The sequence below is a fragment of the Pterocles gutturalis genome, unplaced genomic scaffold, assembly GCF_000699245.1.
Source record: "Pterocles gutturalis isolate BGI_N339 unplaced genomic scaffold, ASM69924v1 scaffold5312, whole genome shotgun sequence".
Lineage (NCBI taxonomy): Eukaryota > Metazoa > Chordata > Aves > Pterocliformes > Pteroclidae > Pterocles > Pterocles gutturalis.
The window spans coordinates 3,235-21,557 of NW_010115119.1; the positions used below are offsets into that span (position 1 = coordinate 3,235).

Below are 18,323 nucleotides of genomic sequence, written 5' to 3' on the forward strand. Positions count from 1 at the left end.
ACCTTTTTGCACAGGCACCAAAATAAGGTGATGTAGGACATTTCCAGCAGTACTAGGTGTCTGTGTTCAAGTAGCCAAAGCAAGTTCCTTTCAGTTGTTCACTCCTTAAATGCTTCTGATTGTATTGACTAGATTGTCATTGACTTTGGTGGGCATGTAGGTGCTGACTCATGTATAGATACCGACCATCAGATGCCATAATCTTGAATTTAATCCTATCTCTGTATCTGGTCAACTAAATCTCTCTCCTTACTCTTTCCTTTCTGGTGGGAGGAACTGATTACCATGACAAGAACTGTATCAATATGCCAGCAACCTGTTTGTGTGTTTTTCCTGAAAATATGCACAACTCTTTTTTCTGCCTTTGCTGGAATTTTGCTACAAGTTTGGTTTATGTATGCTGGATTCATGTCTTCGTATGACAGTGATTTATTTTAGACATGCTTGAAAGCTAACCATTGTGTAGAAGAACAGGAAAAGGCTTCAACATTTTGTAGCTAATGTACAGATTTTATGGCTTATTTCTGTAGTCTCTGTAATATTTTAGTCAGTAAATATATTCATTTATTCATTATATATAATATGTACATTTCTCAGTTTTTCCAACAAAAGCTAAAATGTCCAAACCCTTTACAGACTTTGAAGAATGCATTAATTCTTTGATTTTTAACCTTTCAAGTGTGAACAATTTTCAGAAAATCAGGGAGAGTGTGCAGGCAAAGGTGTCTTGCTGAAGAATTGTCTTCTCCCAAATGTCTTCTTCAGAGCATGCTTTACCTCTTTGTTCCGTAAGCTGTAGATGATTGGGTTCAGCATAGGCGTTACTATGGTGTAAGAAAGAGCCACCAGTTTCCTGCTGTTTGCCAAGAAGCTGGACTTTGGCTTTAAATGTATCAAGCCAGTTGTGCAGTAGAACAGTGTCACCACCACCAGGTGAGCAATGCAGGTGAAAAAAGCTTTGCGTCTTCCTTCAGCAGATGGCATTTGAAGGATGGCATGGATTATCTGGATGTAAGAGGCTGCTATCAAGATAAATGGGATCAAAACAATTATAACAGTAGCAATGAACGCAAGAAGCTCAAATAAGTATGTGTCTGAACAGACCAGATCCAGAACTGGAGCGATATCGCAGAAGAAATGTTCAATCTCCTTAGAGCCACAAAACGGGTAGCTAAATAGCCAACCAGTGAGTCCCACAGAAAGTGGAATACCAGCAATCCAGCATGCTATGACCATACGAAGACACACTCTCCTGTTCATCATTATGGCGTAGTGCAGCGGGTGGCATATAGCCACGTATCGGTCATATGCCATGGCACCCAAGAGGAAACACTCAGAAGTGATGAGGAATATGACAAAGGAAAGTTGTAGGGCACAGGCAAAGAAGGAAATTACCTTTCTCTCCAACAACAAATCCACAAGCATCTTGGGCACAATGTTTAGCGTAAAACAAATTTCAATCAAAGCCAGGTTTTTGAGAAAATAATACATCGGGGTGTGCAAAGCAGGGTCAGCAGTTGCAACTATGATGATGAGAAAGTTCCCTGTCATCGTGATTAGGAACATTATCAGAATTCCCTCAAAGAGGAAGACCTGAAGAGCGGCGAGGTGGGAAAAACCTTGCAAGGTGAAGTATGTCTGGTTTCTGAGCTCTGGTGCTTCCACAGCTTCCATGTGAAAGAGCAACTACACAGCCTGTATAAGCCAACAAGGAAGATGTGAGAAGAAAAGTCTTTAGAGGGATGAAGGACCTGCTCTGAAACTGGTTCCACTCTTTCATAAGTGGGACAATCAAATGTAGTGAGGCAAATAACATTTTGAGAGGCAACACACGATAAAAATGAAGTAATAAGAACAGGCAATGAGCTCCAGTGCAAAGAGCTAGGGTTTTCCTTATAATTTGTCTTTTCCTTTTTGACTAAGCTAAAATGTTGTCGTATTTCAGTCCAAGTGGCATTTTCTGAAACATGTTTTCATCAACAATTCGCCTATTTTATTTTCTGTGTGCAAAATATGAATTCATTTCCTACAGAAGTGAAATCTAATTGCATTCTCTGCTCTATTTTTAGAAAATAAAATTTCCCCTGTTTTCACATACATGCACATAAATAAAGGAGACTAAAACTGTTGATGGTACAGCCATATGTTTGAAGCTTGAAGGATGGACAGAACATGTGTTTTACTATTTGGTCTCATCACAGCTGAAATACAAAATGTTGACCTCCTGATTTTGTGTTTTTTTTTTTTAACTATCATTCTTCTTTATTCACTGCCACTGGACAATTGCTTATGAATTCAGTATTGCAAGGAAATTTATCTTGTAGAACTTATGCAATCTACCTGTTTACATCAAGATATTTGTGATGTAGATAGTAATATCCAAGACAAACATTTGAATTACCTTCTCAGTTTCCATGCCTTTATGCCAGCTAAAATGGTAAGTCAGAAATCTCAATTGCACTTCTCAGTTAATCCAGTTATCTTTATTGGTGTCACTATCTGTGGGTGCCTTTCATATCAGCACAGAAAGGAGCAACTACGTGTACTGTGGAAGGCAGTATTAGCTGGGAAAGGTCCTCCCCGGCAGTTTGCAGTTAAGGCACCCTCCAACCTGCACTTTGGTTATCAGCACTGGTTGACCTTCCTGTGTTCCTTCACAGTAAAGTGAAGCCACAAGTCGGCATTGTGATAAAACACAACCCCTTTCAGTATGTTACCATCTTGACCTGTGTTCCCTGTGATCATCTCAGTGGTCCTCTTCTGGAGTCTCTTCTATTTATCAATCTCTTTCTTGTATAGAGGGATTCCAAAAATGGGACACCTTCCCCCACAGTTGGCCTCGCATGTGCCAAGCAGAGAGGAATGGGTACCCCATCCCTGGAGGGCCAGGCTGGATGAGGTTTTGAGCAACCTGATCTGGTGGGGGGTGTCCCTGCCCATGGCAGGGTGGTTGGAACTCGATGATCTTTGAGGTCCTTTCCAACCCAAACCATTCTGTGATTCTATGATTCCTTTGCCCAGCTGGTTAGCTCTTGTTAACACAGCTGGCTAGATGGTTACTCCTCTCCAGTGTAGGAACATGCTGCTGGCTCACATACATAAGAGTGCCTCTTATAGCCAGCTACCAACTAGACTCAGATTGTTGACCACTATCCATTACAACCTTGATGGTCCAGGCCATCCTAATGTTTTCCCACCCAGTTTAGGTCTTCCTAGTTTGGCTACAAGGCTACTATATCAAGAATTGCTGAAGTCATTAAATGATCACCACCCTGCCCTTACCCACTCTGAGCTGGTCATCTCCTTATGTAAAGGTGTCCCGCTGGTCAGGCATGATGTGTTTTTTGGTAAATCTGTCCTGTTACGCATCATTTCCTGCCCTTCGTGTGCCTAGACGTGGCTTCCAGGAGGACTTGCTCCACATTCTCCCTCGAGGCTAGGGTGAGGCTGACATTCCTCAGACCTTTCTTCTTGGCCTGCTTGAAGCATGCACGTTTGCTTTTCCTCTGTCACTGGGAACCTAACCCAGTTTGTCAAAGATGACAAATATCAGTCTTGCAATGGCATCACCCACTTCCTTCAGCACCTTCCACTGCATTCATGGGTTCGGGTAGGTTCAGTTTACTGAAATACTCTATAACTTGATTGTCCTCTGTTGTGGGTAACATCTGCCTTTCCCCACGCTGTGCAACTACTTTGTTTCTTTAAAAAAAAAAAAAAAAAGCCCTTTTCGTTTCAGAGCAGGGAAGATACATTTTTTAAAAAAGTCCATATTTTTACAAGTGAAATATTTTCCTGAATGATCAAGACAAGCTTTTGTGTTGTTTCTGCAAGTAACCATATGACAGACCCCAGCAGCTGAGATACCCATTTATGTTTCCCTTACAATCTATGAGTAGAAACAAAAACTCTCTGATGACATTCTTCAGAAGCAATCTAAAGTAAGCTAATTGCTAGAAGCACTTAATTATCTTACATCTCCATGGAAGTCTTAACATATAGCTCAGACATCACTGTGTACATTGCATACATCTGGAGTTTTCAGATGAATTTTCTTCTACCCTTTAAAAACATTATTTTTTTTCTTGAGCCATCTGTACTCATAAGCAATTTTTCTTGACAATTTTCCTTATCAAATAGTATAGAAAATGCCAGTATACCTCAATGTTCATAAGAAGCAATCCAGAGTTTCTGACACAATGCCTTTGTTCATGATTTCAGATACTTCTTCTGCCTTTTGGGCAACACTTCACAGCTGTGAGTAGCTTCCCGTAGGATCCCCAAGAATGAGCGAGGTTCAGTCGTCCTGAACTGCATGCTATCTTACATTGCTTCCTGACATAGGAACCCTCTCTGGATTCATTACCAAATATACTCAGAAGACAAAACATCTCCCTTGGTATTGTAGCAGACTGTGAACAATTTAAATTAATGAAAGTTAACTTTTTTTTTTTAGTCTCACATGAGTTGAAGCAATAAAGCTAACAATAACTAGGTTAAAATTTAAATTTGTAATGGAGTTTAAATAGCAAAGTGTGAGTCTTCATTTGATGGGAATGGGAGGAGGGAAACACCCTTTGCTAGATGCCTTGAATTTTGAATTATTAATCTAGTCTGTCTTGACGGAGAGAAAGGAACTCCAAACCAAAGCAGACCATTTGTTTTACACATCTGAGGATGGGTATATCACCTTCTGAAGACAGCTATCTCTTTTTATTATCAGGCAGGTAGCAGCAGCATGTCATTTAGCTAAAACATCTAGAGTCGAATGGATAAATTCAGGTGAAATGGATCCTATTTGAAATACAGCTCTTAAAAAAATTAGAAATTCAGTGTGAGGTTTCCGAAATCAATTTTTCAAAAGTGTCCTAGACCCACATTGAATAAAGTATTTTGTGCAAGGTAAGAAAACCTGGTAGCCAGTCAAAGAGAGAGTCACCATACCTAACTCCAGACATCTGTAATCCAGTGGTTTAATTGTTCTTGACATATCTAGTGACTTTTAAAATGCTCTAGTATCCAAGATATCTGCTTAAGACTGGCAAACACTGTAGAGATCCACAGGAGACCTATCCTTCTGGAACAGTACTGGAGACTAACTAAGATGCTCCTGGGTGTCTCAAACGGCACTGAAGGTCTATGTTTGTCAAGTGGTTTAGGTCCTAAATTTCTACATCAGAACTTGTCATAGAGTCACTGGCCCTGTAATCAAAGGAGAAGAACAGATACTTCTAAGGCGTAATTAATCACAGCCTCTAAAGTCCAAAATGTGCAGATAAGTCACAGTGTAGAAATGCCTTTTTCCATTTAGTGAGTATGATGGGAACTGAGGTGACTAACACATGTGTGGAGTTTGTATTGCAGACGTCTAAGTGTTAATGGATATCTGTTATAGTGAATAAACCAACATAGACATTTCTGGGCCTGGTTAATTTGCCCTATCCTAGATAGATGCTACGGGACAGATGGATGTATATTCTTGAATTCGGGGCTCTAATTAACTGCCTAAACTTAGCTGAGGCATGAGAAATCTTGTCCTGTCTTATACAGGTTTGTGTGGCAGGTGGCACCTATTCCTTCCTATTTTGGCTAATCCCCTCTCCAGTCGATCCGTCCTCCAGACCCCAGGGGTGTATCCCATTAGCCATTTCTTGCTCTGCTATCTGCTCTCAAAAGCTGTATTTCCCTACTGTGATGGCTAGCTCTGTTCCTATGCTGTCTCTTCTCCACTGCTTATTGCACTGCTAGACACTTTAGTGAAGTGTGAAGCTTTGCTGACCACTATTTCTTTTGTTTTTTTAACACGTTAAATATAGGAACACACATAGCAGTCACAATTCCATAACCACAGAAGATTTCTAAACAGCTCTTCCTATTTCCTAACTGTTATCAAGGACAATAAAACTACACATGCAAAATAAACTAAATTACCTAATTTCAGGTTGGTAAAGATGGTCCTTTCCATTCGTCTCCACTCCTCTCCACCAAATGCTAACAGAGCAGGCTCTGGAAGTTGTTGTAATGTTGTTGTGGGAGTTTTGCTTTCACTTTACAGTTTTGTCAGTCCAAATATGGGTAGTATTTAATTAGTTTTAGACTGGAGGTCTACATTTTGTGTTCTTCTGTAAGGGCTAGCAGTTCTTCAGTATATTGAACTGAGCCCTTCTAGAGCATGGTTTATATTAACCAAAACCAGACATCCAAGTAGATCAGGTAGATACAGAACAATAGAACTGATTAACCACATTCAAGCAAATGTTTCTTATTCTCTTTATTTGAAGTCAAGGGAGTCCAGGTAACAGTCTTGGATGTAGACTTATACACCATAGATGTAGAAACTAGGAGGAATACAGAACATTAGATTAATAGAAAAATGGTTTATATGCTATAAATTGAGGTTCAACTTTTCCTGAACTGAATTTCAGCTGTAGTGAGAAAAAAAAAAGCAAGCAGGCAGGCGAGAAGACATGTGCAAGAATACATATATAATGACATTCATGGATTTATTTTGCTGACTTTACATTATTCACTACCTGTTCATGTTCTTTCTCCATACGACCTCCCAACTGAGAGCAAGATTATTTACCTTTTTTTTCTCTACTTATTTAATTTTAAGATGAACAGCTATGTGTTCCCAAGCTTTATTCAAATTAACTATATTCACATGCCGTGTAGTTTTGTCTGAACTTGTAACTCACTAAGGGTTATTACTCCTTTTTTTTTTTTTTTTAACAGAAAGCAACCCTCTGAAAGCCAGAAATGTACTTGTCTGTTTTCACAGAGCTTCCTTTACTTCTTTATTTCTCAGACTGTAGATGAGAGGATTGACCAAGGTGAGAATGGTGCAAAACACAGATAGGACTTTGTTCAGAGATACTTGGGTATCATGATGAGGAAGTATGTAGACAGTTAATATTGACCAGTAAAAAAGTATCACCACAATGAGATGTGAGGAGGAAGTGGAAAAGGCCTTTTTCCTTCCAACAGCAGTAGGAATTCTCATGACCGTGATAATGATGTAGAGATAGGATGAGAAGGTCAACAGAAATGGAGGCAGAGAGCACATGCCTGCCACAACAGAAGTGACAAGTCCTGCCACATGAGTGTCACCGCAGGAGAGTTTGGTCATAGGGAATGAGTCACAGAAAAAATGTTCAATTTCACATGCCCACAGAAATCTGAATTTGAGATCAGGAACATTAGCACAGGATTAGAGAGAAAGCCATTTATCCAAGATGCAGCGCCCAGCTGGAGACAGAGCTTGCCGTTCATATGGGATGAGTAGCGCAGGAGTTTGCACACTGCTAGGTACCGATCAGAGGACATCACTGCCAGGAGACAGCTCTCTGCAGCTGCCAAGCAACCAAAAGAAACAGTATTGTGTAAAACATCCGTTGTCTGAAACACTTCTGTCTCCACTCAGATAGCTAAGCATGTTGTTTAGCAAGGTATTTGAGCTGTAGCAGATTTCCAGGTAGGCCAAATTGCCCAGGGAGAAGCACATTGGGGTGTGAAGGTGCCGATTAGCCACCATCAGCACAATGATGAAGATGTTTCCAGTTATGGTCACCATGTAGATTGACAGAAACATCAGGAAGATAAGAGAACCCAGTTCAGGGCCATTCCCAAATCCCAGGAGGATGAATTCTGTAACAACCATTTTGTTTTTCCACTCTTGCTTTAACTTTTGTTCCAGTGATAAAACAAGAATTTTTAGCACCAATGAAGACCTTGACAGTTAAGGCTCAAAAAAATGGAAGTTTCTTCACAGAACAGAGAAGCAAAGAGGAAAAAAGCCTTTGCATTATCAGTCTTGTCACTTGATTTCTACAAAGATTTATCACTTACCAACGGTCACATTACTTATTACTCCACGTACTGAGAAGAGCACTTAAAACTGAAGCAATGCCTATGCTGCTTCTCTGGCACAAGGGCACTTTCTAACGTGTTTCCAGTCTGTACAATCAAATTAAAAATCAACTTCTTTCATCTGATGTCATCACAAGTTTTGCCACATTCCTTTCTGTTGTGAAAAAAATAAATATTTGGTCTGGTTTCTCCAATATTAAAATAGCCGTATTTCCATTGCTAATATGTATTGAAGCATATTCTATATTCACTATACGTAAGTATGTAACATGACCTTCAATGTAGACATTTTTCTTATTTGGAAGAGGCTGAAAAATAATCCAGCTTCCACCAATGAAAATAAGTATGAAGAACATCTGTACCATCCTCAGCATATGCTCGCCTGACAAAAAACCCACAAACGCAAAAGCACCTTCCAGTTGTCTCACCCTTCAGTCTTGTCAATGGGTAGAATAAGGATTCCAGACTTAAGGGGCTTAATTCACCCTAAAACAGACAGCATGAATCATCTCGTGAAAGTACTTACCTCTTGTCACTGAGAAGTCAAGGGGAGTTTAGTTGCCAGACCCTTAATCAGAAAAATACAGTTTGTACTGCTTGTCGTGGTGCTCTTTTTGATTTTCCTCTCATATGTACTGAATCAGCTTGTTCTCCAGATTTCCTTACAAATCCCATTTTTTTCCAAAACTCTTGAGGCTTTGGATGATCTTTTCTAGATTTCTCTTGTACAAAAATTAAAAAAAAAAAAAAATTCTGTGGCTAAAACTAGACACAATAGTGTGGTTAAGGCTACACCGGCAAAGGAACTGAACAGAAAATCTTCTTACTTTTTCTTCTGTCTAGGTTTTTGTTGTCAGCTCTGTTTTATCCAGATGCACATGGAGTTGGGAGAGGTGTTGGCAATGCTTTAATGGGGTGCATGTTTCAAGCCCATGCACCAGGCAACACAAATTCCAACCATGGCGCTTCACAGAGTGGGAGGGACGATCTTCAGCCCCAGCGTTCCCTAAGCACATCCTCTGTTCCAAATACAACTTTGGTGGTTTCTTTTAGCCCACTGTCTTCCCAGATCTAGCACTCCAACTTAGCAGCAGCTATTTGAACCATCTTCAGCAGGCTTCATGCTACCTAACTTGGGACAACTGCATCTCAGACTCCTCTTGTAGTCTACAGAGAGAAGTAATCCCTCTGGACTGTAATCCATCCAACAGGTTTTATATATCTACTTTCTATGAGCTGAATCATCTAAGGAAATTATCTGTTTCCTTCCACTGACAATAACAGGAGTTTAGATATTAGCTCAGAAGTCAGCTTCTGCCATGCAGACCGCACCTCCTTTATGATGCTGCTCACGACATTTAGGCACTATAGGGAAGTGGCCAGACACTGCAGCAGAGAAGGTTATATAAGGACACGCACTCAATAATTTTAATCTGGACCACTTATAGTAACATAACTTTGTAAGATGTATGCATTTCTTCCACAGATCTAATTTTAAATTTTCCTTTAAACTCTTATTCATTCAAACCCCCAGTTTTTAGCCAATTTGCCAACATTTGACAACTGAAAACATTGAAAGTGTGTCCTGCTTCTGTGTCAATCAACAACTTTGCAGACCAACATTGTTTCTTACCTGAAACTACAGGAACACTGAAATTCAATTACAAAATCTTTCACTTCTCAAGGCTTTGTATCCATCTTTATTTTCTCTAAGAGCTTGATTTTCTCATTAAAAAAAGAATTAGAACTCCTTGTTTGGCAAAGACACACACCCCCCTGTAATTTCCATATTTGCCTTTTTTTTTTTTTAGCCAACTGTATATACAGACTCTTCTTTTCCATTTTGTCAGGGAGAGTGTTCCTCCCTTCACCTCACTCCTTAAAAACCTTTTCAGAGCTGAGACTAGTGAAACACCTCAGGGGATAATCAAGCAAACAAAAGCCTTGGAGAGGTTGTTGTAGTCAACCTCATATGCACATAGATAACCATTCTTTTCCTGTTTGGAAACTCTGATTGGAATTAGCTTTTTCTTAGCCTACATTTTGATTACTTTTGGGCCTGAATGGATTAACATTGGTGACATCTGAGTGAAAGGTTGCTATGATGATGATCATCATTTCTATCAAGTCAGCCCTGGGTTCTACAGATGTGTTGATGTCTAAAACTGGATTCAATGCCAGGTAGCTACTCAAATGCCAGCTATTTCGGTCATCCTCTGGAGATGCTGCTCTGTCTTCTTTTTCTGCAGGGTGACTAGCTGTGGTGTCACAAATAGGTGAGAGGATTGTTCTAGGTCCTAGTTTTTAATCTCAGCTTCTGAGCTCGCAATTGAGAAGGCCAGGTAGACTGTAATTAGTAAGTCAGCATTCAGACTGCTTGCTCTCCAAGGCCAGACAGAAACAACTTGATGAATAAATACCTCCCGGCAAAGCACAACTTTGCATCAGCTTGGTGAGCTTCACAAAGAAAAAAAACCCAACACATTAAGAACATGGGGAATTTCAAAGACCACATGAAAAAAGTGAAGTCCCCAAAAAGCAGAAGGGGAAGTTGTATCATGCAAACACCGCTAGAGGGGAGTGCAGTCAAAACAATTTGAAAAAGCAATTTCTATCACAGTGACTTCAGCCTGTGCAGGTGCAGAGCTGGTCGTAACTGAACTGTAGGCTATCATCCATTTTTATGGCTAACATGAGATGGAATAAATCTGTTTCAAAATTACAAAATCTAACTGTTGACTTTCACCCTTAGTTTCTCACCAAGCAGCTGCTCTGTCAGTTCCATGGTGAGGACAAGACACACCAGAAGACAAATCTCTCTTCTTGGTGCCAGAATGCCTTCATATAAGTAATTAACACACCGTTAATTTGCTCCTAGCCTCAAGTAGTTATTTACAAACGCAATCTGGAAAGTGAAGAGAGAATGGGCAATGTGAGTCTTCCAATACCAAAACTGTCACCTGCAGAAGCTATGGAAACTCTTCTCTGAGATCTACACAGAGTATCCAGAGTATCTAGTTGATTCTGGATATCCAGATATATAGTTAAAATAATCAAAGGTTTAAGAGGCTAAATTTGGGTGAGACGATTCCATCTTCCAAGTGTCTAAGGAGATTTCTGTCAACCTTTTTTAAACCTGGGAATGATTACAGCACTTGCTCAGTAAGTGAAACACTTGAGCCTTAGCTGCCATGTAGATCAAGGAACCATTACCCCCAGCTCCCTTACTACTGGATGGTACCCTAGTGCCTAGGCTATAACACGATTCATCGTAGGTTCTCGTCCATTGGTCTTAAAGAGTTCTGCCGTGAGGTGGAAAGTAATGCAAGGTTCACGAATGCTGAGAGGGACTCAGCCAGGAACTGTCTGCAGTGATGTTCTGTGCACATTGTGTTTGATGTAAAATGCGTTATCTGCTGCTGGGGAAAAAAAAGTAGGCCACCAAGAGGAGATTTTACATATCTCAGGAGGGTACCTACATTTGCGTATCTGGTGCTCTTCTGAATTAAGGAAGAGAGCACAAAATGAAGATTTTATGAATTATGATTGTTCAGAAGCATTCATATCGTAACCATATAACTCTGAATTGTTTTTGGATATTGTTTTAACCAGGTGTCCCACCAGCATTTAGACAAAGGAACATTTTGCCAATACTGATAGCATCTTCCTGATGGATTTACGAAAATTTCAATTTGCTTTTGGACTATGAGATTACCTGAAATACAGGGCAGCCAGCCATACTGAGCATTAGTAAGCAGGCACTTGAGACAGGTAGTAAAAATGAGTGATTTTAGGCTGTACAAAGGAATTTCAGCAAGATGTATAAGAGCTTCTCACTTTACCTCTTGGACATGGGTGGAAACCTTTGCAAAGATAAACTCAAGGAAGAATACACACCCACAAAATGAGATTTCTGCTCCCCTGAACCTGAAGGTTAAGACTTCATCTGGCCAAACATGACACAGAATAAACTCAAGTTAACTTTGCTTCACGTGGAGCTTTTTCTCTTACATGAAACTCAAACTATGTTATGCATATTGAAAACTGGATTCATTTACTTAAACCTGGCACTTTAAGTGTCATTTTAGGTTCATTTGGGTTTCTTTTCCTGCCTGCATTTTCCTGAAGGAGGATGCAGGTCTATAGCAAGAGTTGTGTCGCATCTGCCATCAGGCTGCAGAAATCTCAGACAGAATAAATCTACATTCAAGTAGCTGAACCCTGCACTCAGCCCCAGAATCGAACACTTAACATTGCAGTTCCTACCTTGTAGGTCCATACACGTGATTGTGATGTCTGAGCTCCCATTTATAGTCTGTGGAGATTTGGTCAATACGACCTGGAGAGCTGTTTGGCTGATCAACCTACAGTGGGGTTCAGGTGCCAAATAAAGGAGCCAAATACCATTTCATATACTCAAGGGTGCCACAGACATCCTCACAGCAATGGTATTGCAGAAGACATGTAGCAGATCCTTTTGGAGTGATAGCTGGGGTTCTGTTATTTTAGGCATCTGAAATCATCCTAGATGCCTATATTTAGGCAGTTTAATTAAGCTCCTTGCTCAGGAGACACCTGAATTGAATAGATACTTTCTAAAATTAGATGCTTGAGTTTGGATGTCAGTTACTCACCAGGACTCAGTTCATTATTTGCAAAGTTGTTTATCATGGATAAAAAAGGTGCGTTCAATGCCTGGGAAGTTAACAGTTAATTTGCACTGTGAAAGAAGTGTGCATTGATTGCTGGGAGGAACAACAAATAGGTGTTTTTTTCCCTTTAATTTAAGAAGGAAATATCAATAACAGCAGGTCAGTCAGACAAGTGCACTGACCCTAGTGCATCCGACACGACACAGTTTGCTCATGCTAGGCACTGTCTTTTCTCATTCCTAGATCACCAACGCTAGAAAACACAACCATTGCTAAAAAGATGCATGCTGCCTGTGAACAACTTTTGGAATAATTGCAGTTTGTTGTCAGACAAAAAAAATTAAGACCAAATCATAGGAAAAAATGTGATACTTCAACTTTTTTGAATTTCTGCCACATTTTTATCCTCTGCCTTGTATTTGACATATATTTGAAACCGAAGCCAACTGGCAAAAGCACTCAAGAGATCTGGGCTCTAGCATAGACCATGATGAACTCTTCCTCTGGAGAAGGCTGAGAAGAAAGAATCTCAGGGTTTGGTATCTGCCAGGGCATCCATGCTAGCAGTCTGTTTGTACCATGGACTGGGCATCCATGCTAATAGTCAGCCTGTTTCCACCACTGACCTGGCCTACTCTGTCTTTCACCCCAGGGTGCTGCTCCTTACAATCCTCACAGCACACCTATTTCCATGTTTGTCTTCCTTCTGGAGCTTTGCTTCAGGTCCTCCTCTGAGGGAATTCAGGCAACGTTGAAGCCGTAGTTCTCCTCATCATCTGCTTCAGATCAGAAATCCAGCTGTGGAAGGCACCGATTGTGGTTTGGTCCAGCAGAGGTTTTATGAAATGCTGCAACATGACCTCCTGCCATACATGACTGCATGCGCCAAAGGCATGTTGTACAGACACCATTCAAGTGGGTTGTGATACACTCCCCTCTTATTCTGTTTAGCCGATACCCAGCTCACAGTATGTCCATTAGGTATCTAGATGCCTTTGGAATATGGAATATAATTGGAAATAATATGTGTGGTGGATAGAGAAAGTAAAATTTATTAGTAAATTTCAGTGCAGTATTAACACATTATAAACTTTAATCAAGAATGTTATTGGTAAGGTTCTACCCAACTGATACGTTATTTAAAATTTCCATTAGTAAAACTACGAAAGGAGATTTTGTATTCATACTCAAGAGCATATAATGAGTCATAAGGGACATCTGAGTTAATCTTGGCTCCAGTACCTATGGAGGTTTATTAAAGACAAAGCAAACACTTGGGAAGATCAAGCTGTTGGCTTTCATATAAAGACGATGAAAAGACAGCCTGCAGAATCCATGCGGCGTCCCACAATGTGATGTGGGCAAGTGTCTGAGAGACCCCAGTCTGCAACTGGCTGCCACGGAGGTAAGTCTGACAAAGGAGGGTGTGCAGACTTGGGAAGAAAGTGAATGAAGAAATGATGAGAAGATTAATTGCCGACTTTCTGTGTTTTTCTATCAGTGGAAATAATTCCCCATGTGCTGAATTGTAAGGCTCATCAGTTACTGCCATGACTTTATTTTGCCAGTCACAGCTTTATCTGAATGTTCCAATATTTTTTAAGTGATGAGACTTTGAACAAATTGAACAAACTGCATAGACAGTCCTCCCCACACTTAACATTTCCCTGTGTTGTAAATCAACAGGATCACCTAAGATGCAGAATATAAAAATGCTTGTGTGAAGATTGGCTGCGGAAAATGATCTGATGTGACTGCATGCTAATGCCATAGTTTAGGCGTAGGTAGTTTTGGACACCTTTCACCATGTTGCTGTATCTGGGTGATCCAAAAAGGAACATAAGTATATAAACATATATCCAGAACATAATATTTAAGAATTAGGGTATGCCTCTACAGGACAAGGAAACAAGCCAGGGCACAGAGCTAAAAAATGGCATGTAATCATCCACACTTCTTAGAAAAGAAGAAAACTGTCTTGTCCCTGAGACATACCAACAGTGATTGAAACTGAGATAGGACACGTTGTTTTTTCATAGAAAATATTGCTGAGATGCTTTAAGAGTTGGAATTTTAAATAATAAGTTATCAGGATACAGAGATTGGATCCAAGAATTAATTTGAATAGTATATCTTTACAGCCATGCACGGAAAACAGAATTTGATGTTTTATATGACATTTTAGTATTTGCTTTCCCTCAGATTCAGCATGATGTCAGCTACAGAAAAGCAAAATAAAACCTACATTACGGAATTCATCCTCCTGGGATTTGGCAACATACTTCACCTTCAGGTTCCACCCTTCCTGCTCTTCCTGGTGATCTACATGGTGACAATGATGGGGAATATTCTCATCTTTGTGTTGGTGCTGGATAATCAGCATCTCCACACCCCAATGTCCTTCTTCCTCAGTAACTTGTCCTGCTTGGAGACGTGCTATAGCTCCAACATCCTGCCCAAGCTGCTGGCCAGCTTCGTGACAGCTGACAGAAGTATATCCTACAGCAGCTGCATGACACAGTTTTTCATATTTGCTTTTCTAGTTGGGGTAGAGTGTTATCTCCTGGCAGCGATGTCTTATGACCAATATTTATCAGTATGCAAACATTATGGCCATTTCTTCTGTGGTTTCACCCCTGTGATCAAATGTTCCTGCAGTGACACATTTCTGAGAGAAGTTGTGACATCTTTGACGTCTGCTACATGTGCCCCGCTGCCCTTTCTTTTCACGGTGGTATCCTATGTTTTAACCATCACGACCATCCTGAGAATCCCCTCAGCTACAGGGAGGGAAAAGACATTTTCCACATGCTCCTCTCACCTCATTGTGGTCACTGTTTTCTATTCAACTCTCATCCTTTTCTGTATGTTACCAAAAACTTAGAACCTTGCAGCTTTTAACAAGTTGTTCTCTGTCTTCTGCACTGTGGTGACACCCATGGTGAATCCACTTATCTACGCCTTAAGAAACAAAGAAGTCAGAAGAGCCCTGGGGAAGGAAGTCCAGGAATTTATGTGTTTATGTAAATGACATCTCAAGAGCTATGCTTTGTGGATTTTTTTTTTTTTTGGGTCAGACTACAACAATATAAACCATTGGAGGTGATTTCCACAGCAAGTATATGTCACTGATGTAGCAATTTGCCTGGTACAAGTGGAGCTAGGTGGCCATCTGGGGGGAAAAAATGTGGTTTTCTGGACTTCTCAAAAAAACCCCATAAAAGCAAAATGTAAGCATGCCCCAAAACAACCTTGATTAAACGCAAAACACCTTTGTCACGTTTTCATGTTATTTGAGTCACTTAGAAATCAAAAGCCACAAGAAGAAGAAATGTGTCTTATGGCTACAGACACATGGGACACAGAATGTGTCGATACCGGTATGGAAGAGGATCCTGGCCAAGGGCCATGGAGTGTGGCAAGATTCAGCTGATCAAATGTAGAGACAGAAGTGTCCTTTAGGTGCTGTGGGGATGCTTCCCTGGACTGTGCCCACTGCTCTGAAAGCACTGTCTCTCCTAGGGCACAGGTCATTTCTGCCTACCTTGTGAAGATGTCACGGATGTCCCAGTGCTTCTCCCATGTCACAGGACGTTTGTGCTCTGCCTGCCCATGCCCGAGGGAGCTTGCAGCAGTGTGGGTGAGAGCCAGGCTGCACTACAAGTCCAAAGGTTGGGTACCACTTCCTTAGGAGCTACCTTTAGCCAAGTGGATGCTGGCAATGCTTCCCTTGAGACAAAGACAATAAAGATATCTGTACCACTATTGCGACTATAAAGAGGAGTCTGAAAATTCAAAGTCAGTGTCTGCTTTCGTGACGATAGCTAGAGCTACCTTTGAAACTCACAGAAAGAAAAGGGCTTTGCCAAGAAGAGGACATTCATCTGAAGACTGATGGCATGAATTAAACTCTCAGGCATTATTTACATGTCTAAGTAACGTGACACGAATCTTTACTCACTATTATAGTACAACATGGGTGAAACCTTGCCTAAATTTGATAGCTAAAAGTTTGTAATGCAATCTGTGGCAGCTGCTTTGGCTCCCTTGTGGACAGAGATAGGGAACTTCTCATCCTAAACGTATTGGTAGTGCCACTGTCCCTTCACTGATTATTTGGGGATCAGAAGGCACGTGAGCACCAGAGGTGCCAGGAGTGGCACCTTTTCTGCTAAGTTTAGCCCTCTGAGAAAGAAAAGCAGTGCCAATGCCAGCAATGTGAGGGTTCCTCGGGAGTCAGTGGAAAGCCACAAACACCTCATCCATACGTTATTTATCTTGTTTCTAGATACGTGGCTCAGTCAGGATGGGCAAGCCACTCTCTGGAGGTGCTTATTTCTTTCCAAGGGCTGTAGAAAAGATCCTAGGTATGAGTCATAAGCTTAGAAAGCTGACATGTGATCTCCTTCGGTGTGGGAAAATCAGTAGGAGAAATATTAACTAAATTGTCTTCTGTATTGCCTGTAGATCACCACTCTTTCTAACTGTGCCGGGTGTATATATCTGGGTTTTGGTAGCAGGGGCTGCAGGCTGTGAGGAGGGGCCGAGGGCTGCCCTGTGCTCCACAATGGATACACTGCGGGACACAGCTGAGTGCGTCAGCCAAGCTGGTGCCCCCCCTGTGAAAACATATTCCAGAAAGGGCAGAAAACACCAGATGGAGGGAGGAGGAAGGAACAAAAAGAGTGAGAGAGAGAGCAGAGGGATCACCAAGGTCAGGGAAGGAGGAGGGGGAGGTGCTCCATGGTGCCCAACCAGATATTCCCTGCAGCCCATGGAGGACACACATCAGAGCAGATGGCTATTGCTGAAGGAACAGCGGGCCATGGAGGACCCATAGATAGCCCTACTGAATCACATAGACTTTTCTGAATTAGTAAACTAGACTTCCTTTCTCATCCTTTTGATAAGAAATAGTCACATCTCAAGAAAGATTGATCCCATTGTAACTTTCAGGCAGCTTAAAAGAGTTGACATGCTACTGTAGACAGAGTCATGGGTGCAAAAATATCTTAAAATCCTGTTTTTCACATTGATTTTAACCTTACATCTGAAGTTGAGTGTAATGAATTCTCCACAGCAGTTTCCTATTTTATTGTTGCTGCTCATTGGCTTTAGAGATAAACTATGCACCTGTCTAGATTAAGTGACAAAGTTCTTGGTACATGTACAGGATGCACTTTGTCAATGTTCTTTACAACTAGCTCCCTCTGGAACAAACAAGTCATGTCCATACTGCAACCCGAGGTTGTATTCATCCCACAGTTTCTTGCACTGCCCATTAGCTTGTTTTGAATACTGACTATGACACAGTGTTTTCCAAGGTCGCATGTTGGTTCCCATCATTTTCGGAAACATAGCTCACTGTGAATCTTCTTTATTTAGACATTCAATTGTGTCTGAATCCCTTGGCACAAAGCCAACCTGTCTTAACATTCAGACCCACCTTAACCTGCCTTCAGGCCTGAGACATTTAAAGGTTCTTTAATAATTAATATGTCTCTATAATTTCCACTTAATATTGAGAGATTCTCTTGATTTGATAGGTTTGTGCTAGGACGGTGTAGTAGGAAAGGGGCATTCTACATGCAGAAAGACATTGCATGTAGGTAGGTGAGCATACTCTGCTCAGATAGTCTGCTCAGATACTCTGTACATTTACTTGTATTACGTTTGTGGGTGGCAACAGAGGGAGAAATTTAATTCTGAAGCAAGCTGGTGTAGATAGCTTCTTATTCATGTTACAAGGGTAGATGGTGGATGTTGAAGATCATAACCTGGCACCACCTTCAGTTTCTGTAC

The 18,323-nt window shown here is 40.9% G+C and overlaps 3 protein-coding genes across 3 annotated transcripts; 1 reads left to right on the forward strand and 2 right to left on the reverse strand.

Moving 5' to 3' along the window:
- Nucleotides 1-699: 699 nt before the first annotated feature.
- On the reverse strand, nucleotides 700-1,674 carry LOC104462902 (olfactory receptor 10A7-like). Its single transcript, XM_010075050.1, has one exon. It carries the CDS (start codon nucleotides 1,672-1,674, stop codon nucleotides 700-702), a length of 975 nt encoding a protein of 324 aa, XP_010073352.1.
- Nucleotides 1,675-6,728: 5,054 nt separating this feature from the next.
- On the reverse strand, nucleotides 6,729-9,227 carry LOC104462903 (olfactory receptor 9G9-like). Its single transcript, XM_010075051.1, is given in 5 exon segments — nucleotides 6,729-6,767; nucleotides 6,770-7,164; nucleotides 7,167-7,368; nucleotides 7,370-7,730; nucleotides 9,223-9,227. Coding segments are annotated over 5 exon segments (1,002 nt in total).
- A 5,503-nt stretch (nucleotides 9,228-14,730) lies between these two features.
- On the forward strand, nucleotides 14,731-15,552 carry LOC104462904 (olfactory receptor 6B1-like). Its single transcript, XM_010075052.1, is given in 1 exon segment — nucleotides 14,731-15,552. A coding segment is annotated over 1 exon segment (822 nt).
- Nucleotides 15,553-18,323: the final 2,771 nt, after the last annotated feature.

What these genes read in the sequence shown, in the direction of transcription:
- LOC104462902 (XM_010075050.1), bottom strand. Translation starts at nt 1,674, where the DNA reads ATGGAAGCTGTGGAAGCACCAGAGCTCAGAAACCAGACATACTTCACC.